Raw genomic sequence first — 25,846 nt, forward strand, 5'->3', positions numbered from 1 at the left:
TATAAGCTTCTAGAAGCAACTGCAATTTGGGAAAATTGTCAACTAAGAGTTGCTTAATTATCCTCCAGCTGACGCATATGTATGTGCATATGTTCAGCTGCATGTATAAAAAATGTGGTTTAGACTATTTATTATCTTTTAAGACTAGCTTGGATAAATAAGTACTGGGAGTAGGTATGTTTCTTTCTGAGCATGTTCTTTAATTAAAATTTTAAAATTTATAAAATAAAGCTTTTCCAGTTCTCATATGCAAAAGAAACTCTATTGCAGGAATGGGTTTGTATTTTAAATAAAAGTGATGGGATACAGAACCTCTGTATTCTGATTTTAAATTTCAGTTTAAGGGGGGAAAATTGCCTGCCGTGTTTGAAAGCCAAATATTGAATTATTTACTAAGCAGCAATTCAGAAAGCAATATGGGCTGTCAACAAAAATAAAAGTAGTTTAATTTTTTGCCTCCTTAGTGTTTTTACATATGAATGCATTTTACCCACAAATATGTTGTTGCCACATTTTAAATTTTAATTGATTTCCATTGCTTGTGCTACTAAAAATGCAAAGGAAGGGTAAATTCCTACTCTTATCTCAGTTTTAATAGCTTTGGATGTCACTGCAAACAAAGTTCATCTGCTTTTGCTTGAAATATATGGATTAAGTGGTCTTTTTACAGGCAAAAAGAAATGCAGAAGAGAATTTCTTATGTGGCCATTCTTACAAATTGCTTTTCTCACAGAGTTTCCCCAATTATGTTACTAAGTCAGTGGCTGTCAATGGAGCCATGGTAGCAGAAACACCTTTAGGATAGGTGAAGGAGCAAGGAAACTATGGATGTGCAAATATATTTCTATTTTTTTCCTATGATGTTCTGCATTAATTTTCTTGCTAGGTGCTATGTAAGCAATCTGGTTTGCCTTGAATTTTTCCATTTCTTGGAAATGGAAAATCATTTCTTTTTCCATTTCTTTCTGGTGTGAGCAAGCACTGTCCCTGCCACTGCTCTGTCTGAGTCTGGCTGCAGACATGCTCTCCTTGGGAAAAGACAGCTCATCAGTGGCAGACCACATCCAGGGAGGACAGTCCAAGCCCTCTGGGGCTGTCTGTTTACCATAGGATATGAGATTGCTTCCCAGTTTGTTGGCCTGGTAGGTCTCGATAGCAATATAAAACAGCCTTTTTTGTGCTTGCACATTCCTCCCCCTCAATTCAAAATGTGCTTTCTTTATGAAGCATAATACAGTCACATTTCTAAAAAGGGATATGTAGCTTTTTTGAAATTTGAAACAAAAAGGAAAATCAGACTTTTTTTTTAATTTAACATATCGTTTCCCATTAAAAAGAAGGTTTTCCTGTCTCAAAATATAGACTCGGATTCATTTTTTATTTCAATCATGAGAAACATACATAATTTTTAATCATTTGTATAAATCTTCTTGCTGAAACTCACTGAAAATTGTTTTAAAGACACTCTCAGATTTGACCACTGCATAATACATGAGGAAGCCATTTTTTTTTTGCTGGGATTTTTGTAGAACTGGCATAGTTCCTCTTTGAGATGCAGCGGGTACTCAGCCTAATCTGAAAGTTTCTAAATGCAAAGGAAACAGACGCCTACAGTTAAAAACATTAACTGGCTATCGTGAGCATGAGAATGTTTTTTTGAAATATATAATTTTAATTTTTTTTTGCATTTTTCAAAGCTAAAAAAAAAACAAAAACCCCTTTCTATAATGGATTATAAAGAAATCAGGATATGACATGGTACCAGTAGAACTGGGAGAATAGAGGACTAAAATTTTTTCAAATTACATCTTCAGGTGATACCATCTGCTGTCTGTGGTTCTCAGGTTCTTGCAAGGCAACTGTAAAACATATGCAGGGATGAACTTGAATTAGTGCTGCTTGGAAGGTCATTGGATGTCTGTGATTTAGTTGAATGTTGAACTTCTGTCACTGTGTAAGCATGCATTCTTATTTAATTACTGTTCATCATGTGCAGCAGATAATGAGATATTAAAGCCCTCATGTGAACAGTCAGCATCCTGCTAGATTTGTTTATGTTGGACAGGAGACTCTGGAAAAGCCAAATTTTTACAAAGCAGGTTTTTTTCATTTAACCTATTGTTAAAAAAGATGTCCTTGTAGATCTTGGATTTAAGATGAAGATTGTCATGGAGGCCTATAAATAAATGTTGCAGGGCAATTTCCTGTTAACCTTCCAAGGTCCCAGCCTGGCCTTTTGGCTGACTTTCCTTTCTTTTTAGCCACTAGCTGCTGCTCCAGAGGGTCACAGACCTTGTGTAGGTCATGTGTCCAACCTGCCATCCCTATGCAACTTGTTTGGATACTCTTTGGCAGATAAAATGACACTAGATGCTTATGTTTAGGCATATTGTTTCCTAAACATTTCCACTGCAGGAGGGCAGCATCTCCAAAGGCTCTGGTGAAGCTGTAAATGTTCTGTGCATGTCTTGGAGCCAGTGAGATGGAAGTGAATTCGAAAGTTACCCACTAAATTTGGAGCCACTATACCTGCCAAATCTGTCCTTAAACATCTCTAGCAGTATTCCTCATTCCCTCCGGACAGTGCTTTTTCTCTTTGCTGTATTGGAAAGGATTTTTTTTTTTTTTTTCTCCTAATGGATATTGAATCATTCCCTCTGCAATTCAAGTCTACCATTTCTTTTCCATTATGGCATAGAAAACAAAACTGCTCCATTACAGCAGCTCTTTTTTTCAAGATGAATATTTGTTATGAAGGTTGATTTAGTTTTTCTCACAGATGGTGCTTTCTAGGCTCTGACCCTTCTTGCTGAGCTTCCCTGTTTTTACCAGATGCCTCCCACCTCTTCTGGGATAGCAGCATCCATGGCAGGTGCAGTGCACCTGGATGAGACCAGGAAGGTTGCTTCACCCTGGTGTTTTATGCACTGTACTGTGATAAGTATCTGGTTTTCAACCATATTGTACTTCATATTTCAGCTCATGCTGTACAGTATTCCAAATGCTTTTCTTCTAAATGGCTATTTTTCTAATCATAGCTGAGCTAATTATCCCTGTGCCTCTTGCGTATATACATTAAGTAGCTGATGTTAATAAAAACTTTACGTGGTTTAAAATGTCTAAATAATTGGGCTAAAACCAACCAAACAACAGAAAAATATCACGTTTTGTAAAACTAACAACCTGAGCAGACAAAAGAAAAAAAAAAAAAGCAAAAGCCTGCAGACAAACCTGGTGTTTACCAGGCTTTGTGTCTGTTAGCACAGCACTGACCACATTGCTGTGCGAAATTTGGGAGAGATTTCATCCCTCCAAATCATTCCAACTTCTGACACTGACCGCCAGCAGTCTACAAGATGTTTCCTTGCACTTCTGTGCTTGTGTATTTTAATAGGTTTATTCTCTTCCACCATCCACCATGCAGGTCGTTAGTGCAGCCTGGGACTGTTTTCCAATGCAGGGCAGCCTCAGGAGAACCTCGCATGATGCAGTCTTCCCTGTTAACAACTAGTCCCTGGTGTTTCCTCTGTCTGGGCTTGGGTTTTCCTATCAGAGGGCACCTTGAGTCAGAGGTGGCTAATATTGCTCACTTCTGGCAGCTAAACTTCTAGAAGGAAAATGTTGTGCCCTGTCTCATATCTGTTCTACATCTAAATAACCAAGGAAGATAGGTGGAGAAACGAAGGCTCATCCTTCTGTCAGTTTGGATTGAGTCAGTCCCTCAACTGTTCAGAGCTTAGACTAACTATGTGCGTTTTATTTGTAAGATCTTCTTCTTTTGTTTTCCAGTGTCAAGCATTGCCAGTTCTTATGAAACAAATATGATAATATGGTACTTAAAAAAGATAAAAACTAAAAATCCCTATAATCAGGCAATTTTGCAAGGATCTCAGTTCCTGTTAATAAAAAAAGGTTTATAGCTTTGCTTTCAAAAACTGTGGTTCAAAAGCTAGAAGATAAATATTGTTTGTCTCCTTTTTGTGGCCCCAATTTGCGAGTGTTGGATCTTGTTGATGATAGTTAACACTCACACATCACTGTACCTAGTGTGGTGCTATTAAATAGCATCATTTCACAGACAAAGTGAGAAACAAGTTCTCTGTGGTATCTTGTTGTATATCGACAAAGAAAATGGCTGTTTTTAAGTAGGAGGATGGCTCCACATTTCGAGTATGGCTGGCATAAAATAATAGCAGCTAATTATTTCTTCTCTCCTGGATTCCAGAGGGATAGACTGTGGCCTTTTGGAATACAAAATATCACCACTGATTTGTTTAAAAAAAGCATTTGAATTGTTATCACCATTAGAAACTGAGGAGAGAGGCTGCCAAAAACTTTTATTTAAAACCACCTTTTGGACAGTTTTTGAAATATTAGCTTAATTTTGAAGATATACAAGGAGGAAGTGAAATTAAGGAAACCTCTCTTGGGAGCTTTATCGTGGTTATAAATTCAGGGATAGACAGAGATCAGGCAGCAGTGCGACAAGGCCTAGCCACTGAATGGGGAGGAAGTTTACCCTGATTGCTTTACCCAGCAAAATCAATGAGAATAAATAATAAAACTTAATTGGGGATTATTGTGCACTTAGTTCTGTGTTAAATGAAAATCAGATTTCGAGTGAGGCAGGATGGCCTGGGGGAGGCTCCTGGTACAGCACCCATCCAGAGGCTAATGTCAGTGGGCTCCTTGCAACTGATATGGTGTTTCCTATACTTGCAAAGCAGTCATTACAGAATACTTGAGAACTGGTGAATATGAGACATAGAGAACTCGAGAGTATCTTCCTGTTGTAAAAATAGCAAAATCTGGTTTAGAATTCATATAACAGTGTTTTAAAGCCTCTATATTTGGCATTAAAATGATGTTTTTCCTGTACTTATGTGAACACTTGAAATCAAATATGAACATCATACTATAAAAAACTTCAAGCTGTTTATTCTGAGAATTCTGTTTCTTTCTTCCCTGCTAGAAGGTACCCTGCCATTTTTTTCAATTTTTAATTTAGAAAATAAATTTTATTTTCAAGATTTTTTTAATCAAGTACATGCACATACTTCTACAGTGCAACATTTAAATTTTTAACTTCTAATATAATGGGTTTAGGGACAACTAGAGTTGCTGGTTTCTGTCTTTTCAGAAGATACAAGAATTTCTGTCTTTATTTATTTATGGTTGTGTAAAAAGCATATGAAAAAATCCATTTTAATTTTACACTCCAACTAAAAGCTTTCCAAGACTAGATTTTTTATTTATTTATTTAACTTTTTCTGCCACTGGGGACTATGCTTATCTTCTCCAGTGTTATTGTATGATCTTGGTATTTAATGTCACATTTCCTACTGTAGCCTCAAAAGTTTCATGTGATTCTTGCAGGGGCTAGGAATACTTATTAATGAACTAGGATAATTTAACTGCACTATGTATTTTTTATACTAACACATTGAAAATTTAAATCTCAGAATTTTGACAGTGGTTTATTGAATGGTGAGACTGTGAAATAAAAATAAAAACCAGAAAATGCACTTTTGACTTTAGTGTGCCATGCATTAACACATCAGTAAGTTTCTAAGTAAGTTCTGTGCTCATTTTGCATTTTAACCCTCTGCAGTTCAGTTCAGAAGTTCTGCCTGCAGATATGGCCACCTTATAGTGGCCATCGTAATTCTTATAGCATAAACAGGTTGTCCTTGCATCTGTGCAAATTCTAAAGAAATTTGATTCCAAGACTGTCTTGCATAGTCTATAAAATGCATGTGAAATGTCTCCATAGTATAAGAGGAGGAAAAGAGGGTGTGTGTTAGGTTTCCTGGGAATACTTGTATAAAGCATGGCTGAAATTTTTGGTTCACTTAATTTTGAACTATTGGTAGAAGGTGGAAGGAAGATTCGAGGTTTTCCTAAAGTGAAAAAGTGATTGTCTTGGAGACTCACAATTTGGAAATGGCTTTTACAGTTATGAAACTTAGAAATGTCAGGTGCCTTCTTGCTCTCCTTCATCCCAAGAGGCCAATTTCCTAAGCTTGTATATGTTGTGGCTAAACAAGATCACAACATTTATAGCGAGAGTACAAAAAAATCACTTCAAGTAAAAATTAAACTCTTCAGTTTTGAAGCTAGCACTTGGGTCCTTGACGGATTTCATTATTAGTGAACTTTAGGGGAGGCTGGTCTTGGGAGGACAAAGGCATGGCCCTGAGCAGCCAGCATTGTCCCTCGGAGGCCTGTGACACTTGGAGTCTTCAGGTTTCTACTCAGAGGAAAGCAGGAGTGGAAGGATGAGATTTTATATTCCACCTGGATTTGGCTCTTCTGGCACAGCTGCCAGAAGACTGCATCCATTTCGGAGCATTATGGCTCCCTTGGATGATGGGGAGTAGGAGGCTCCTGAGAGTAAGCCAATGAACAAAAAAAGGAAAGCAGACCCCACCAAGGTGGTAGAGGTTTAATTTACCCATGTAAAAAGAAAGGAAAGCCTTTCTATAGGCTGTGGTCTGTAGTGCTTACTTGGAACAGGAAACATCAAGGTAGCTGGAGAAGAGAAGGCAAAATCTTGTGGGGTGAGATGGAAGCAAAAGGCAGAAGACTAGAAATAGGACATAAAACTGTAATGGACATAAATCTGCAATAAGCTATGGATCAAGTTTCCTAGAGTTGTTACTGGTTTTTCAACTGAAAATCCCATCAGCCTTAATGCTCTGTGATACAGTTGAGGATGACGGTGTCATAAATCTTTCCCCCAGTAAGAAAACCTGTTTTAAAAGCATTTTGTTTTGATAGCAACACAGGGCAGTGTGTGCTTGCAGCCCAGAAATCCAACCATATCCTGGGCTGCATCAAAAGGAGCGTGACCAGCAGGTCAAAGGAGGTGATCCTGCCCCTCTACTCTGCTCTCGTGAGACCTCACTTGGAGTATTGTGTGCAGTTCTGGTGTCCTCAACATAAAAAGGACATGGAGCTGTTGGAACAAGTCCAGAGGAGGGCCAGGAGGATGATCAGGGGCTGGAGCACCTCCCATATGAAGACAGGCTGAGGAAGTTGGGGCTGTTCAGCCTGGAGAAGAGAAGGCTGCGTGGAGACCTCATAGCAGCCTTTCAGTATCTGAAGGGGGCCTATAGGGATGCTGGGGAGGGACTCTTCATTAGGGACTGTAGTGACAGGACAAGGGGTAACAGGTTAAAACTTAAACAGGGGAATTTATGTTGGATATAAGAAGGAAATTCTTTCCTGTTAGGGTGGTGAGGCACTGGAATAGGTTGCCCAGGGAGGTTGTGAATGCTCCATCCCTGGCAGTGTTCAAGGCCAGGTTGGACGAGGCCTTGGGTGATATGATTTAGCATAAGGTGTCCCTGCCCATGGCAGGGGGGTTGGAACTAGATGATCTTAAGGTCCTTTCCAACCCTAACAATTCTATGATTCTATGACAACCTACTGTAAATCCACCCATGCTGCCTTTGCCTCTGTTTCAGGGAACTGCACAATTTAGCATGTTGCTCAGGTGAGAATGGACATATTTTATGTTGGGGCCGTGTTCTGGCAGACTGTGCCAGTGCACAGAACCATTTACTCAGCCTAAGCTGTCCTCCACAGAGGACATAACCTCTGTCATAACCTCATGATTATGGAAATTCTGTAATATGTATCTGTCCATAATTAGCTGAGGTGACAGTTATTTTTGACAAGTAAAACTTTCTTATAGTATCCCCTTAAGCTCAGGTCTTCCAAAAGTATCAGCAGAGGCCTCTGGTGAGACTTTTTCTTCAGATGACTTATTCAGTTGTACCATAGTGAAATGGAGTAGATATTTTAAAAGATGAAGGCATGAGCCTGTTTCTTTATTTTGTCCTTGTATGTTTTGCATTTCTTCAGTCTGCTGTTGCCCATCTTTAGCGGTTGCCATAGCTAGCACTGTTATTAATGACCAAAAGTATATAGCCGGGTCTTCATCTCTGTTCCTTCTGGGTTTTACTAGCAACTGTTTCCTCCTTCCAAATTAAATATAATGATTGTAGTAGTTCCAGGCTGAGCAGGGGAGTTGCTCGCTGCACTTAGGCACGTACGTGTGGAATTCCAGTTCTGAAACCCCCCAAGGTTTCTGCACACACCTGCTAAAGGGTTGTTTTAAAAACCTTCAGCTTCAGATGACCATGTGCTTGCTGTATTTTATTGTTCACAGAGAAGTGTGTAAATCGTGGTCTCCAAAAGCTGTTTCATCTCCAGCAGCTGTGCTGACACAGTGCCTATTGCACAATAATGTAACCAGAACAGATAAATTGTTGCCTGTTTCTACCTTCTCATTTACTTTCTAATAGAAAACTTAAATTGGGAAAGTTCTCATTTTTCCACACAGTTGCTGAATAGCTGCATTATTTAATATACATTGAACCTTGTGGTTACTCTGTAAGATATATTTTTAATATATCAGATAAAAGCAAGGACACTCTAAAAGGTAGTATGATCTCTGCATATTTCAAAGTCACTTTCCTTGGGTCTGTTTTCCAGAAGCAATCTTGTTTTCTGTGCATCCTTTATCCTAATTATGAAAGATATGACATAAATCAAACATAAATTCATAGCTTAATTCCATGACATTGCACCTGGAGAATTTTCCAGAACCTGTGTTTCTGGAATGAAAAACACTGAGGAAGATGAAAATAAATCCACATCACTGCAAATTACAAAAGCATTAGCCTGTTGTAAACAGGCTGCTATAAAGCCTTTTGGAATATCTGGTTGAACTGATAGCAAGTCCTGGTGCTGTACAGGAAAATTAGTGAGTTTATTGCCATCAGATACGCAGCTCCTTTAAGAGGGATGTTTGCTTTCTTCTGAAAAAACAAATCCTTGCAAAATTAGAAACTCACTAAGCTTGTTGGTTTTACTGTTTTGTATTGTAGACCAATGTTTCCCTTCTGCACAGCAGATGTGAGCTTAGTACAAATGGTCCAACAAGTCCATTTGTGTAGCTCTATAGCAGATCTCATACCCTCAGCTATTTGCTAAAAAAAAAAAAAACAAACAAAACAAACAAAAAAAAATGCAAGCACAAGTGATGCATGGAAAGAGAAGTGTAAGGCTTGTTCACATACAAGACTGCTGAGGAAAAGGAAATTAAAGAATACAATGTAGCTACTAAAGAAATTAGCAGAGGGCATAGGTAACAGTCATAGGACTGAGCAACTTGAGAAATCCATAGGAGGGAGGTTGCTACCCTTGAATGAGCACTGAGCCCACCTTATTCAGTGATTTTCAGGAGGACAGTGGGTCTCTGCCAGGCTCAGGAATATTGCCCTTGACCCCTCAGGATGGGGCACTGAGGCAGGAGCAGGGCTCTGCCTCCAACACCAGGAAGGGGTCAGATGTGCAGAAGAGAACCAGTGGTGAAATTGGGCCCCAAGAGGGCCTTTGATGGTGCCTGGATGTCAGAGGAAGGCTGGGCAGCAGAGCTAAGGGTGCCTCCATGGCTGGCTATTCATGTGGCTGTGAAACATTGGCATGCCACGTTAGGCTTTGTCTGGGCTTCATGAGCTTTCTGACAAATGCCTTTTACAATCCCTTTTCATGAACTTGTAGTTTTTTAGTTTTCTGAATATTTAATCAGGAGCTTGTACACATAATGTGATACGACAAAAGACTTCCTTGATTAGTTTGCTGTTTCTTCCGCCTACTAAATTACTTACAGAAGTACTTTCTTAGCAAGTTTTCGGAGATCCTATCCAATTAAAGAGCTCATCTTTAGTCTAGCATATTCAGGGATTTGAAGTTACAATTTGGGTTTTGCTGCTGTCTTTAAAGTTGAAATACACTGGGGAACTTCTGACATTTTCAGCATTTGACTTCTGTAAGAGGAGCCTTTAGCCTAATAAAATCCCTGTGCAGCTCTGTTTTTCTCTTATTGCACTGGTGAGGGCATTGTTTGGCATATGATAGGCTCAGGATATATTTTTTATGAAAAAAAAAATGGAGCACTTCTGAAAACAGCTTTTGCACATTAAAAATATATATGAAAAAATATATAAAGCAATTATAAGCAAAAAAGTGTAGCAATGTTTGACTTGTCAGAAGGGCACCTTATGTAAAACCTTTCAGTGAAAGCTTTTTTATGTAAAAATAATTATTCTCATAAAAAATAAAAGTTCACCAGATGATAATATAAGCTTTCATATGCACCAGGTGTGAAACATTTTATCATTAATTCTTCATTTTATATTCCCAAGTAGGTAATTAATTCACAAAAACAAGGAGCTCACTGTTGTATTGGTCTGATGGGCTTTCAGGACACCATAGACACCTAAGAAAGCAGCTGAATCGTTGTTTTAAAACAGAAAGCGTGATTTCTGCTTTATTTTTATAGAAACCAAATTCATTAGTTTCTAAAAGCACTTCCTTTGTATGCCGCTTTTGGGCAGTGTATTTCAGTTTGATAATCTGAGAGAGGGGTTTCAGGTCTAATAGCATTTGTATTACTAAGTATGGTCCTCCTCAAGCCTGGAAGAGACCTGACTAAATCAAAAATAGAACTGGAGCAGAGTGGCATGACTCGCCTGAGAACAGTCAAGGCAAGCTGGATTGACAGATCAAACAAGTGCTACTACTTGATAGCAGAGCCTGTTGTGAGAGGACAAGGGGTAATGGTTTGAAACTAAAAGAGGGGAGATTCAGGATGTGAGGAAGAAATATTTTATAAAGAGGGTGGTAAAATACTGGCACATGTTGCCCAGAGAGGTGGTGGATGTGCCATCCCTGGAGATATTCAAGGCCAGGCTGGATGTGGTTCTGAACAATCAAGTCTAGTTGAAGAAGTCCCTGCTCATGGCAGGGGGGTTGGACTAGATGACCTTTGAAGGTCCCTTTCAAGCCAAACTATTCTGTGATTCTATAATTGTATGAGTAGCAAGAAGGGAGTACACCTTCGTTATATGTGGCACAGCCAGCCAGGGATTGTTTTCAACACTTCACATAATGGCCTCGCCACATAAGTAATAATGCCCATGTTTTGTGCTTCTCCAGTAAGCTCCAAATTCAATTAAAATATCTCAACATGAGTAATAATAATCATCATAATAATCATCATCATAATAATTATCATAATAATCTGCCCTCCCAGCTTTCCCTAACTGTGTGGGTTTTCACACCATTCATGTTGGATGTTTTAGCAAAAGCTGCTGAAAAGCCTTGATAGAACAGGGCACAGAGATGACAGGTTTTGCTCAGTTTGTTTATTTTACCTCATAAAGTCATATCAACAACTTACTTACAATGTTTATGTGATCTGTCTCTTTTATCTGTCTCTTCTTACACTAAGGGAAGAGATTAGGCCAGTATGGCAGGTTGCTGCAGTTGTCAGCAGCTGTGGCAGGGGCAGCGTCTCAGTCTTCTGTCTTTGGATGCAGGCAGGCAATGGGGAGATGACAATCTGGCCTTGTATTATTTAGTCACATGAGAGATTTTGTCAGTGGATTGGTATTTTTGCTGTCAGTATGGAAGGCATCATCAGAAAAAGCAATTATGTTACTTTATGATGGGCTATTAAAGTGTTCTTTGTCTAAAGTGGCTCTACTGGTTGAAGTTAAAAATCTCTTTGTGTAAGTTTAAAAGTGACATATTATAATTAATTCCATACATTTCTGTTTGCTTCTAAAGTCCTGAGTGAGTTAGTGTATAAAAATTCCCAGAAATATGCTGCTGATAAAAGTGATATAGAGGATAGTCTGTTACAATAATAGGACCAACTCTACTTCAATATTCCTTATCAAAACATTTGGAAATACACATGCAAAAAACCAGTATATTACTTTCTTTTTTCAGGGTTGTAGTCCAAAGCATTAGTTAGGAAACGCAAGTCCCATTCTTGTTCTTTACAGTAACTCTTTCACAGGGCAGCAAAGTGGAACTGCAGTTCCTGCTTCATGGTCAGGAAAAAAAAATACATCTTTTCAAGCAGTTCTCAGTGTAAACTGCACAGAAGGTTTGGTAGATTAAATTGAGCTTTATATGCTATTACAATTGTAGCCTGGCTAATTTTAGCTTACAACAGTACTAAGAATTGGATCGAAAGGAGCCTCACTGCTAGATATGTGCCCCATATGCTTGTCTTTTGAATGTAACATAGACTTCTTCTGGGTGAAGCTTGTCCCATACGCATATTTAACTTCATTTCAGTGTAACCCAGCAATTACAGTGCTGATATGCAGAAATGTTAATAACGTTCTCAGAATTCACATTACCCAGTGATACGCTAAAGTCCTGATTGCATCTTGCACCCTCTGAACATCTATAAAACTGTAAGAAATTCAGACAGCTTATTTTTTTCGGGGGGGGGGGGGGGGCTTTTTGACCATGGTTATTCAACTGTGTCTCACTGTTTATGTCCCAGATTAGAGAGCTTCCTCCTTCTGGGAGCAACTGTTTGTATTAGTTTACAATGGTTACGAAACAAACTACTCTGGAAAAGCAACTGTGGATTTCTGACAGAGCCACAACTCGAACTGCTACTTCTTGGAGTTGTGGACCATTATTCCAGTAAGACCCCAGTAATGAGCTAAAGTAGAGAACTTTACAGGTACTACAGAGAGACCTACCTGTACAGCACAAGAATACCCATGAGATGTATTTAATATGGAAGGGCATAAGGACAATATTAGTAAGAATTAGGAATAATATAAAAAAAAAAAATTCCATATAAAAGGAGACAAAAATTGAGTCCTTCATTAGATGTTTAGCTACTGATACTGGTATCATCCTTATTTGTCAAGCAAGCGGGAAGTTTGTCACTTCAGAAAACGTCCATAAACAAACAGGAAATAATACAGGACCTCTAGTGGCATTGTCAAAAACCCTCTCGGTGTTTAGAGAAACAATGTTGGTAAAGCAAATGCATATTCTATAGATAACTTTTTCCTTGACATCTCTGTGTGAGGTATTACTTTAGCAGAAGGTAGTGCAGAAAAAAAGGTTAGAAATTCTTGAGAGTTCTGTCTCCACAAACTTACAAGTCTGTCTGTTTTTGTCAAAGGTGGCTTTCACAGAGCAGTAAGAGTGCTTTGAATGAAGGTTGTTGCAGCATGCACCACCAGAGTGATGTCTGTATTTATGCCTAGGGACAGAGTGGTATCTGCAGCTGCAGAGCTAAGCAAGAGTCCAGGGAAAAGCATAATGAGTTTATAAGGCTTCAGTGTCTTCTCTGCACATGAGGTGAGTTAGGTACAATTCAGCGTACATATGCACAGCTTAAGACAGGATGATGCAGAGAATAATCTTATTTTATGTACTAATAAGTACATTAGTAGTGTGGTGCTGGAGTGTGTAAGGCAACATTAGCAATGAATTTTAAGGTTTTTTTGGTGCTTTTCATTGTAACTCTAGTGGGATTTTTGCTCACTTTGTTGGGGGGGTATTTAGTTCCTTAGTAGTGAATAGATAGAGGATTATTTAGCAATAACTGTACTATGTGGGCTGCATATTATGAAAGCTGGATACAGTTGCACATTTAGAAGTACTGTGGTAAGCAGGAGGAAGAATGCCTTCTGATCAGAGCCCTGTAATTTCCCCAAGCATTGTCCTATGGGGCTAAGAGCAGCACTTGTAGAGGAGCAGATACTGGAGGTTATATGTCGTCTCACACCACCATCTGTCTTCCCAGTCCCCCTTCCTCATTGCGGTGCTTTCTCATACACTATTTGTGCTCTTGGTGTTCCTTTATTTAGCTCAGTGAGGACATGAGGGACACTAAAGCATATACTGTGATAAAAAGCTGGAACTTGCTATTTGTAGAAAGCATATTCCTACATTGTCATTGCTTGATTTAGTGCCCTCTACTGCAGTATCTCAGTCTCCAGAGTACTGACTCCTGCTACTGCTTGCACATCTAACTGGCTTCTTACAGTCTAATTTGCAGAGATGCCGCTTTGGAGTATAGTGTCAGGGGGCTGTACTGGGTGTGCCATTAAAACCCTCTTTCCTCAGGCACTCTCATTACCAGGCTGCATACCAGCTCCTTTTCATCTCTGTGTGGCATCTGAGACCTGAGCAGTCCTGAAGAGGGTGGGAGCTTCCTACCATTGAGCAATGGACAATTTGTAGATCTGCCAGCATTCCTCCCAAAGACTCTCTGTCAATTACTAGTTTTACTAATGACTTAGGCAATTACTAGTAAGAACAAAAATGTATCTACCATTGGAATTAGAAGCAGCCACGGAACAGCCTGTGGTACATGGTGGGGGGGATTTCTTTTCCCAAGGCCTTTGCATTCATTCTTGTTCGGAGCCTGATTACTCACACATAGTATTTACCTTTAGGGGAATATATGTAACTAGACATGCAAGATTCAAAAGGTGGTTACAGTTCACTGATTGTCACTATAGATGGGAAATTTGAAATTTCCTTTTCTAAAACTCAAGTACTTTTTTAAAAAGTAAGTTTATTAACCTGCTGTTATTCGACCTTCTCTGATAAGCAAATTTACCATAATCATACCATTTAATAATCAAGCAACTTGTAGCCTGTTTAGACAAAATGTATGATGTGAACGTTCGTAAGAAAGTGTACTCTCAAGTGGCAGCAGTAAAATGTTACACATTTTATTAAAAAGCACATCAGAGTGAAAGCCCCTAACTTAGATTACCTCTCATTAGTGACGGCTGCTGTGCCTTCATTAACAATAAATAGGTCTCAAAGAGAAAAAGAAATTGTTGATTCGCCTTCCATGTCCCTTTCCTTACATAGGACTTACGGTGTGAGAGGCCTTTTGAGACCTTACTGATTGTGACTCTCAAGCATTTCTCTCAGGTGGAAAATTTGTCCTCCCTTCTGCTTACATTTTTATTGTTTTTTAACAATAAATGGTGGGAAAGGCCTGCAGAGCATCCCTTTGCTCTTGCTTGGCAGGTTGGTCCCAGCCCTGATGCATTCTGTCTCTGACACCTTCAATGGGTAAAATACCTCCCACTGTTTACAGGTTTGCCCAGACACAAGATTACTCACATCTTATGTGACCAAATTAGCTGAAGAAATAGGTGGAGACTTACAGCAGGCAGTTTTGTTTCTGCAGCCTCTCTGGGGAAGTCATTTGCAGTAAAGCTCTTCTAATAATACACACATAATTTGGTTGCTAAATGCAGTAAGTTCACTTCATTGTTTTCATAGGGTCACATTCATTTTTATATGTGAATGGCAGTTGGTTTATTTTTCAAAATGTTTGCAAGTCTCATCAGTTTTGTAAGTTGTAGTGTCAATAAGTATCCATCCAAAAGCACGCTACTTGTTCTTTGTTATTTGTATTTGTTCTGCTTTAAAACAAATTTTAAAAACCTATATAGAAAGGGAACTGTATGCTGGAGATATTTTACATAAAACATTTTGCTAATGCTTGTGACACACAAAGAAAAATGTGGGGTTTATAATGGTAAGAAAAAAATGATTTTACTACCAAAAAGCAGAATTTCTAAACTCTAGTTTAGTAGTGTAGTGCATCTACACTAATAGGAAATATTGTACAGTACTCATTATCAGTAAGAGTGGTACAGTAAAATGATAAGATCTATTTAGAAAAGCCTCCTCAAATGCCTGTTAATTATATTCACTTTCAGATAAATAGGACAGTGTACACTAACACTTACCTTTAAGAGGCCATAATAAAAGGTGTTCATGCAAATTGTGACTAATCCAAGCTGAGACAGTAAAGATTTACCAGTGTTTGATGAGAGGCCTATTACTGAATAGCCTTTTCAAAAGTGTGTCTAATTAGAAAGGTTTTTTTTCAGGAATAGTCATCTTCTAATCCAAAATCTAGTTGGATTTTACATACATAATTTAGGTACCATGCTTTGGCAGGGCATGTGGAAGAACTGGGTCTAGACATCTGCTAGATAATACCCTTGCCTTATCTTCAATAACCCTTCCTTATTTCGTAGCCACCTTGTTTCATGAAGAGGGACCTTTTTTTTCACCAAAGCCTGACCTTTGAAACCAAACTTCCTGAATTTTTGGAGATAAAGTTACATTAATAACAACCAAGAGACAGCAAGCTTGAGAAGTGATAGCTAGAAGGCAGCAGTATCCTCTTTCACTTAGTGCCTTTTTCCAAACAAATCCAAGACTCTTCTTATAAATGCTGTTACTGTAGTATAAAACAGGATGAAGTGTGAAAAACATTCCCTTATTCAGTCTACTAAGCCCCCCTTCCCTCAACCCCATGAGTCCTGAAATGTGCTGGTTTGGCCTTCTGTTTGTCAGGGGTTTGGTTTTGGGGTGGGTTTGTTGTTTTTTTTTGGCTAGTTTTTGTTTTTGTTTTTTTTTTTTTGGGGGGGGGGGGGAGGTTGCTTTTTTTTTATTTTTCATTTTGGTTGTAGAATCAAATGTTCCTTATTTTAAACAAGAAGTTATATGAAAGCTTCTTTCAACTGCTATACTTAGGATTTAGTTATATAAACTGTTTTCCTTTCCCTTCTTCTTCCTCTCCCTGTTGACGCACAGAGTCGCCAGGAAATCTCAGCAGTGGAGCAAAGCCTGAACTCGGTTTGAGTTCCATATAGCATTGCTCACCCCCTGCCTCTCTGGAAACTCATTTTCCTATTGCTGCCGTGGGTGGAGTAAATGGCACCGATCTTTCCATCTGGGATTCTTTCCACCTTGTGCCTTCTGTCACTGAGACAGTACTTCTGCTTTCCAGACCTTTTGTGACATGTTGAAGAGTAAAACTGGCAACACTTGATATTTTCCTTCCTTTTTCATCCTGTCTTTAGGGGAAAAAAAGAAAAAAAAAAATCTCCTTAACAAGGGTTAAAAAAATCTCACCTTTTAAATTGGATTGAATTGGTGCAGATGTATATTCTGCACAGCTGAACTCTTTCCCAAAGTGTTTGGGGTTTTTTTAATACCAAAACTTCCCCCACCTTTTCATATCTGAGATCTAAAACCACAATGGATTTCAAAATCCATGTAGTTTCATTTTTTATAACAAATAAGTGTAGTAGACAATAGAATAGGGTACGTACTGGGAGCAGCTGGGCTTTTGAAACTGCCAGTGCAGAGGCTGCATAGCCACCCAGAAACTCTAAGTAAACAACTTAGATGTATGCTGTTTATTCCACTCTCTCTTTCTCTTTTCTTTGCTAACACAGGTCCACAAAGCTTCTCAAGTTCTCAAGGCCTAGCTTTTGGATGAATGTAATGTCAGTGTGGTTTCACAATCACGTGATTTCCTAGCTCTGTATCTTATCCTTCACCCAATGTTGCACAATGCTGGATTGTCAGCTAGGATAACAAGAGGAACCAGATTTTTTTTGTGCCATCTCTTGTCCTAGTTCATGAAAAAGTTGCCAGCAGGATATTTTTCTGTGTTTGTAGCACGTTTGGTGGATTTGGGGCACATTGTTTGCTTCCTTTCTTCTCATTCATGTGACCCTTTTCCAGTGCTAACAAATGAGCTAATGTCTCCTCAACATGGAGGAAATCAATCCAAATTGGTTAGGATGTGAATTGTTCTCTTGTTTTATTTGTGGTTTCTTTGTTTTTTTTTAATTGGTCTTTGTTCTGTTGTTTTGTTTGGGTTTTTCTTCTTTTTTGAAAGCATATCCACAAAGAGAATATACAACTTTCTGCCCTAAATACTTCTTTTGCATCAGGGATGGATATTTTAATGGAGCAACTGTAACAACAGAACAGTGCCATGTCTCTGTCTTCATAAGCATAGCTGCATGCAGATTAGAAAAGCTCTGTAGTGCTGCTACTGTATGCCAGATTTGCTATTTGCTCTTGTTTGCATGATAGTATTTCTAATATACTAATATGATATGGAAATAATGGCACATCACAGTTCTTTCAACATATTGTAACACTGCTTTATCATATTAGGCTAATACACTGCGAGAGTTGATAGCACCTCTCCATGTCAAATGGGATCCACTTCTCTTGGCACTGAACCGATTGGACTCAAAGGTTGATAAACTTATCATTAGAGAATTGGCACGGCGGAGACTCAACTTCAGCCTCTTGCAAGCAACCTAATGGCCTCCGTTCAGAAAGTCAGTTCTTCCTGAATAACTTTGATGTTTATAACAGAGAACAGACCTGTTAAAGCATAGACAACCACATGCCTGGATATGAGGCCTCCAGGAAGGTGTCAAAGGGCATGGCCAGTCTTTTGAAGAATGCACCCTTTCCACAATGGGACTAGGCACAAAGTCAGATCCAGTCTACATGGAGCACATTTGCAGAAAATATTACACACACACCCCCCACCCCCCGGCATGGGAGAACGGAAGGGGAAGAGGGTCTTGGCAGGGGAAGGGCTTTGATGTCACTCAGTTTTGTTCTGCAGACTTCGAGGAATTAAAGAGAGATTCAGCCATGGTAACTGTAAAATCCTGTTGCTTGTACTGAACTCCAGTGAACCTGTTCAGGCCAACTAGGCAGAGTCATGCAGCATTAAAGCGAGCTTCACGTTAGTGAAGGAAATCACTTTACTTTGTCATGCTAAACTAAGTGTATTCTGTCAAGTGGAGGTATGTATAGACATTTCAGAGATTTCCGTTTATCTAATGATTTGTAACGAATTACCAGAGGGTACACTGGGATCATGACGGAGAAGATACCTCGCGCTGAGATTTATTAGACTCTGCAGATAAACTCTTCAGTTCCTCTTTATCTTCTAGGACTTAAACATGTGAGTGATGCTGCCTGGCCAACCAGGCACAAAGTATTCTCTGTATAACACCGAGACTCCAGAGGGCTGTTTTGGGGCCAGTATTTGTCTGGATGTCACTCAAAGTAGATTCAGATATTGTATTTATCATTATGTTCCGGGTCCCCTATGGGTTGATGTTTGCCTCTATCTCTGTGATTAGAATGTGGATTTTCCTTAATATATTTGGCTAAGGGTGTATTGTAATAATGTTAATGCTAATTACTTGATATTTCATACTATCTTACGGGGAGATACTTTTAAAAAATGTATTTTGAAATGTTTTCTTTCTGTTTGCTCAATGTATGGTATTGCATTATGTTAATACCAATAAAATTATATATATATATAGTTATATATATTTCCCTTTTATAAAGAAGTAAATTATGCTTTTTTGCCTCACAAACAGGAAATGTGCAGTGAATAAAATTACATCATTCTGCCTTACAGCAGGTGACAAAAGCTTATAATAGTTTTAATATTCTTTTTTGAAAAATAAAAAGTATAGTATGACAAACTAGCTGGAAATTCATCAAAATGCATGTTTTGTATTTCTGCTCAATGGGACTGTCACGAATCAACCTAAATATTTAGCAATGTTGTTTTGGCATCTTTAATTTTTTCTGATCAAAAACATACACTGTATTGCTACTATTAATTACAAAACTATACTGTCATAAATTTTTGCCTGTTGGCCAAATAGACAAACCCACTGAGTTTTTATGACTCTCTTGTCTGTAGGAATTGATTTTAAAATTTAATTTAGTGCTCTTTCCAGTGCTTGGCAAAGGCAGAATTTATTTTTTATATAAGGTTGCCTTTGAAGTACCTGCTTCTGCCAGGTCTGATAAATCACTGCTAAGTACATAGATTCTGCAACCTGAAGGATATGTCATTAAAGCCTTGTTGGAATGGCCTGCAACCCCAGCCAGTCCTTTACATTCTGTCATTAAATTCCATAATTAGTTAGAGGTGAAATGTTTTGGAAATGAATTAGGGAAGCAGAAGCAAAGATGTGACTCAAAAATGTCCTTTGGCTGCCATTTGAGGTTATACTGTTGGCTTATTTGCTGCTCGTAGCCAAAGGCCAGCATATATCTGTGCTAATATGAATTAGATTGTCTTCAGCTTCCTCTCTTTCTTTTCCCCATGCTTTCTAACATATTGTACTGAGTATCTTTGTTTTGCAGAGGCATTCAGAAGGGGTGTAATTAGCAGTCCCTAGCATTTAATTGCATACACATTTGTTAAATATTTTCTGTATGCCTTAAAATAAAGTATAGAAAATGGCAGTAAACGTTTCTTTAATGAAAGCATTTGATTTATTCATGAAGTCAGGATTTTTTAAAGGTGTTATTTTGGGCTTAATAAAGGAAATAAGCCACCAAATTTTCAGTTTTGCCTTTGCGTAACCATCGTCTGTCAGGGCTGATGTTTATTTCCTTTCTCTTGTTTCTTTTGTGTGCAAACACATTCTGCCCAGTGGATGGGGAACAGACCTTTCCTGGGTGATGACATGTCAGTTATGAGAGACATCCTTATGTTAAGGTGTATACGTGTTCACAAGTTCGTGATGACATCTGATGACATGAGCAATGCCTAGAAAAGCCACATGGTATTGCCTGTTTCTCATCACAGTAATAGCTCTGGTTCTCAAAGGTACTTTGAACTCTGTGTGGTGCTTACAGACCGTGGTGGTGTGATGGGCATTCAGCAGCTGACAAGGGGTGCTTTGTATTAGGCAGTGTCATGCCCTACGTAAATAACATGTAAATCAGAGTGCAGATAATTAGTCTGGAATCTAATCAGTGCAGCTATCATGACGTGCAATTATAAATCCAATGAGAAATCTGAATATCTGAATAAATATGACTTCTTCTGAGATAACATTTTCAGAAATATTTCAGGCCCCTTTCATAAATGCCTCAGGAGGTGCCTCCCCAACAGACTGTGGTGCATTACAGAGGTAACTAAGAGAGCTGGCCCCCACCCAGGCTGATTTGCCGTGTTTCTTTCACGTTGAAAGTAGGATTTCAATTCCTAAGTGATGCAAGTGTTTCACTGTCAGTGCTACATTTCCATATAAATAAGCAAACTTGTGATGCAGCCCAAAGTAGAGTTCATTTTCTCAGTGGTGTTTCTTACCAGGAATAGTGTTGCTCACCAGAAATGCATACCTCTTCCATTCAGGCTTTGTTTCAGGTATCAAGCCCATAAACCTTGACAGGCATTGCTGTTGTGCAAGCATGACTGTGGCTTGATTCTGACTGGTGAGTAATGTCACTGTGCCTGTATCATTTGTCATTTAACTTTTCACACCATCATGTGCTGTAACAGCTTAGGTTTGTGAAAAAAAAAGTATTTTCCTGAAGGAGTAATTGCTTCCATGTATCCCTTGTGAGGTGTATCCATAGGGACATCCTCATCCTGTTTAAAGTCACAAGCATCCCCAAACATGTAGTGGTTTACCCAGTTTGCTTCAGCTACTGGTTTACCTCATAAAGACAAGTTTTTCATTGTTTCTGAACTGTGAGAACTGAGGGGAAGCGTACCATCAAAATGTAATTGCTCTGTTTATTTCACTTCAACATCGGTAGCTTGTGGTAAAATTAAACAGCATTTATATCGATGTGTGGCACAGAAAAATGTCAAACTCTCTATTTCATCATGTTAAAATTCTCCCAGGGAGCCACTAAAATCAGTTCAGCAGATCGAGGTTAAACTGATGCCTTCATAGGCAACTTAATGAGTAGAGCACTGTGTCCAAATACCAAAGGATAACACTGCTGCCAAAAAGCTCTGCCACTGATCAGAGTTCCTGGTTACTTTGGGAAGCTTTGGAGTTATTTCCTCTTTGTTCTTATGCTCTCTCTGAAATCACGGCCCACCAGTATAAGCTCATGAAACAGCAGGGCTGGGAGCAAATGAGGAGCTTCTCCTGGTGCTCATTCAAGGTGTGTAAGAGCTGTCAAGAGGCAGCACGAACAGAGCAAGCTAATTATTCCCTCTACCTGTGTTTTCCCTTCTCACTAACATATTAACCTATTTGCTGGCACCTGAACTTCATTCCTAAGTGGATGTTGAAAATGCCTAAATGTTACTGTCAGCACAGCAACACAGGTCTGCAGGGAGAAACCTCGAGGACTGATTATTTTTTTAATGCCGAGTTTAGTGTCAGCTGGTTTTACTAAGCAATTCCAGTTGCAAGGAAAGCTGAAAAGAGGTGATTACCTCTGGGTGTGAGACTTCTAGTAAGACCAGCACAGGTGTCCCATGAAGCCAGGAGGTTGAACATGCTCCTGCCTGCTGCCTCACAAACTGCAGTCTGCGTGGCAGCAGTGGCTCACAAGGCTTGCCATTCGAATGTCACCAGAAGGGTGACCTCAGAGGAAAAGAGTTTTGCAGGGATCTACTGATCCCAGGAAAAAAAAACACTAGTGCCATAAACAGTTCACAAATAGAATTAGACCTTGCTGTCACAGCAAAAATTTAGCATCTCCCAGGTCTTACAAAGGCTAGGGTTGGATCTTCTAAAAGTGGTTATGGGTGGTACCTAACTGCTTCTGATTGAACTTGGTTCAAACAGTGGAAAACACCTGAAATGCCTTCAGAAATCTGTCGTATGGGAGATGACTTTCCACTTGCCTGCACAGTTCACTTTATTTCAAGAAACCAATTTATGCTCGTATATGTGAGAGGCAAGGCAGCCTCGTATCGTTGAGTGGAAAACTCCAGCATATTGCTGAGCTCTGTTGTGTTCACCATTTCAGTGAACACCCTTTCTGGGAAATATCTTTTTTTGCCTGGAGGTTTTCATATACATTTACATGTACATGTACAACTATCCTGGTAACCCAAAAATACTTCTGCTTTAGAAGAAAGGATGGTTTTATACCATACAAATTAATACATGTTCTCTGATCCTCCTTCACTAATGTTTCACCAAACACATGGTTCAAAGCTTGTTTTTAAACACTGCTGCTCCCTTCCTTGATTCAAGTCTTTGGGAAAAATCCTCACTTGCAGGTACATGGGGCCAATCGGGATGGAGGATTACACAAATCAAAAAAGGGCAGGCAAAGAGAAAGAATAACAGAGAAAAGGGTTGCAAAGGCCAGACATTGCACAAGAAGCCAACAGCTTTTCTTCAGCTTGCTTAAACTCTTCATCAGTTGTGGAAAGCATTATATATACAAGTATATAGATACATGTAATATGCACAGGTGTGTATGGCTATACATGCACAGGCAGACTCACATGCCCAGTCAGGCCTTGATTTTAATGTGGCATAGGAGATGACACAGGTTTCTATTTATGCTTTAACAGGAAAATCTGTTCTGTATTACACAGAGCAGTTGATTAGCAGCTGTCTTCCATGTAGACCTGAACTGCATCTCATTGCACTTCCTGCCAGGGTTAAATACTGTTACTTCTTCTTTTTGTCAGTAATGAGGGATGTGACTTGTATCATTTTCCTACCAAAAACTGACTTTCCATGTCACCATGGCTCCCCCATACCTGTGCAGGGGTGATCTCATATGCAGCACGCAGCTGTGCAGACACGATCTCCTTGTAATTGTAATCCTTTCATTGATTTCACCATTTCATTCCTTTTAGTTTGTAATCTGGGAGGAAAGGAAATACCTAGTTTAATCTGCCTGACATCCATCCAAATAGTTTAAAAAATGACTGTAATTCCTGGTTGTTTGCGTCCTAAGCATTTGGGTATCTCTCCCTCTTGTGCAGTTGAACTCTAATGATTAACCCAAACAGCAGCAAAGACGGATTTAAGCCTTGCACATCCTTCTTTGGAAAATTTCTTCTCTCCCTTCCCCTCCAACACACCTAAAACCCATATTGATCCTTCTGCTTTTTAACTTTAAATATAAGAAGATCTCTTCTGTCTTCCTAACTGGTCTCTTGGGTTGGGACCCTGTGGCTATGTTACACTCCCTGCTCCTACCTGCCTATTAGCACACTTGGGCCAGCAGATAGCTGGAACTGGAGCTTGATAGTTTGATGCAGGGGGCCTCCCCTTCCTAAGAGATCAGCAGACATAAGTCTGTTGCACTACCTACCTGTAAAACCATTGCAGAACCAGGTGGGATTTGATAGACCTCTTAGTTAGACATGGCATAATCAACATGCCGTGGCATAAGAAGATTACAAAAACCCTTTGGTTGGTCCTGGGATTATATCACTTATTAGTTAGCCTGTGGTAGGTAAGCTTCTCTGTTCCCAACATATGTGCGTCAGAGTCAAGAAGGCAAAGAAAAATCAAAACAAAGCACCCAGAAATTCATGCATCAGGGCCTGTTTCATCTAGTTTGAAACCATTTTCTAAAGGCCAGGGATGATCTCTGTTTTGGTGGAACATTTACTAACACTCACAGAAAGTCTGGGGAGGCTTCAGGTAGAGGCCTCCCCTATATGAAAGGGAAGCAGTAAGTTGTAATTCAAATTGGAAGAAAATCTTTGGAATTTGTATGGGGGGAATAACATGGCAGCTGTGTAATCACATAATTAGTGATGTATTCTAGCAAAAACCTGCCTCCTTAAGATCCTGAGAAAGCTGAGCTGAGCTGGTTCCTCTGCCAGAGTGAGCTCACAAGAAGGAATGGAAATGGGAGTTAACATTTCAGTGGAGCCAGGGGGTTTCAGTCTGACTGTGCCTTGTTTTCGCTCTGTCGCAGACTTCGCAGCAGTTTGGCTTTCTCAGGATTTGCAGAGGGTGTAATTTCATTCAAATGCAGGGCTAATCGCAACTAGAGCAGTGGGCGTGCATGAGAGGGAGTTGCGCAGCGAAGGAAAGCACATCACTAAGCTGTAAAGGTAGCAAAGAGGATAGCTGGAAAACGGAGAATGCCATCAGCAGTGTCCATCAGTCAGGGAAAGAAGTCTAAAGACAATGGGATGAGCCTGGGTGGTGTTAGTAGGCACTGGCAAAGCAAAAGGTGGACTCAAAGGAGAGCCGTAACCTTTGAAAAATCTGTCCTTGTCAGCACAGTGGGTGACAAAATTTATGATTGGCTGAGTTGTACTATCCTTGTATGGGCAGTTGTATGCATTCATGGCCCCAGGTTCCTCTGGTGCCTCACTGAAAGAGGAAAACCATGCAAGCTTTTGGTGGCTCAAGCTTTTACAGGGAGAGTGAGTCACCGAAGTGCAAGAACCTCTACTGAAAATTACCAGATGTTATTCCATATACTTAAAGCACATTTTTGAGAAATGTGTGCCTAGAGATTCTTTGTGTCCAGAGGAAAATGTGTTAGACAGCTGGCTTTGCAACAGTGACCTTCTCCATGATCCTATTTCAGTACCATCTTCCTGAATCACCAGTTTACAGGGACCAGTCATCTCTTGATCCATGTAAATACCCAGTGATAACTGTTTCTCTCCAGTCACTTTTCACTTGAGTGTCTGATGTTCTTATTTATTGCTCTTAGGATTTTGGTTTATAAGCGGGAAATAATGGAAAGATGAATAGCCTGATGGAGCAAAGAGGTGGTTGCATTTAGTACATTGTGGAGCTCAGCTTATGTTCTTTTCAACAACAAATGACAGCACAGTGTAAGAAACCTCACCAGTTTTGCCTAAATGCCAACAACCCAAACCATTCCTGACCTCTTAAAGTTTCACCCACAATCTCTCTCTCCAGAGGAAACATTAAGGTGGGTACAAATATTTGCTCCATTTTAAGAAGCAAGGACGAAGTACAAAAGGTTCAGAAATTCTTCCTTGTGGAAAGCAGAATAATGAAAAATAATAACACACCATTTACTAGACTGATGTATTCTGAATGTAATGCAAATGGCTTTGCATTCACTTGAAGACACAGCAGATGCTTCACTGTTACAAAATTCATTACCTGTGCATTTGGAAGATACAGTTCTGAATTTAGATTTTGTGTGCTGCAGTTTATGAATCTTTATTTGTAGTCCAGAGTTACACAGTTGTTCAGTCTTGGGTGGGGAAGGGGATAAACCTATTGCTTCAGAGAAGAGACCCTCCTTTTTAGTTGTATGTGAAAATAAATACCTGACAGTGTATTCAGAGAAACAAAGAGATGCAACCCATGACTGAGCAGCCAAGTGAGGGTAAAAAACAACCTGCTGCATTAGAGGATGTTCTAAGGTCATCTGCAAATCCCATTAAGCCACATTT

The 25,846-nt window shown here is 39.4% G+C and overlaps 1 protein-coding gene across 8 annotated transcripts in view; it reads left to right on the top strand.

Moving 5' to 3' along the window:
* The window catches only part of CNKSR2 (connector enhancer of kinase suppressor of Ras 2), a 213,431-nt gene that overhangs the window by 178,987 nt on the left and 8,598 nt on the right, over positions 1 to 25,846 (top strand). The window contains exon 21 of one of the 8 annotated variants that reach the window (XM_062603650.1): positions 17,854 to 20,071. The exons of the other annotated variants lie outside the window; for them this stretch is intronic. Coding sequence (XP_062459634.1) covers positions 17,854 to 17,858 — 5 coding nt within the window. The 3' untranslated portion in view covers positions 17,859 to 20,071. Of the gene's footprint in view, positions 1 to 17,853; positions 20,072 to 25,846 lie in introns of those variants that run through there. 8 annotated transcript variants of the gene reach the window in all.

This window comes from Pezoporus occidentalis, unplaced genomic scaffold (genome assembly GCF_034315485.1).
Source record: "Pezoporus occidentalis ecotype Australia unplaced genomic scaffold, CSIRO_AGI_Poc_V1 ctg81, whole genome shotgun sequence".
Lineage (NCBI taxonomy): Eukaryota > Metazoa > Chordata > Aves > Psittaciformes > Psittacidae > Pezoporus > Pezoporus occidentalis.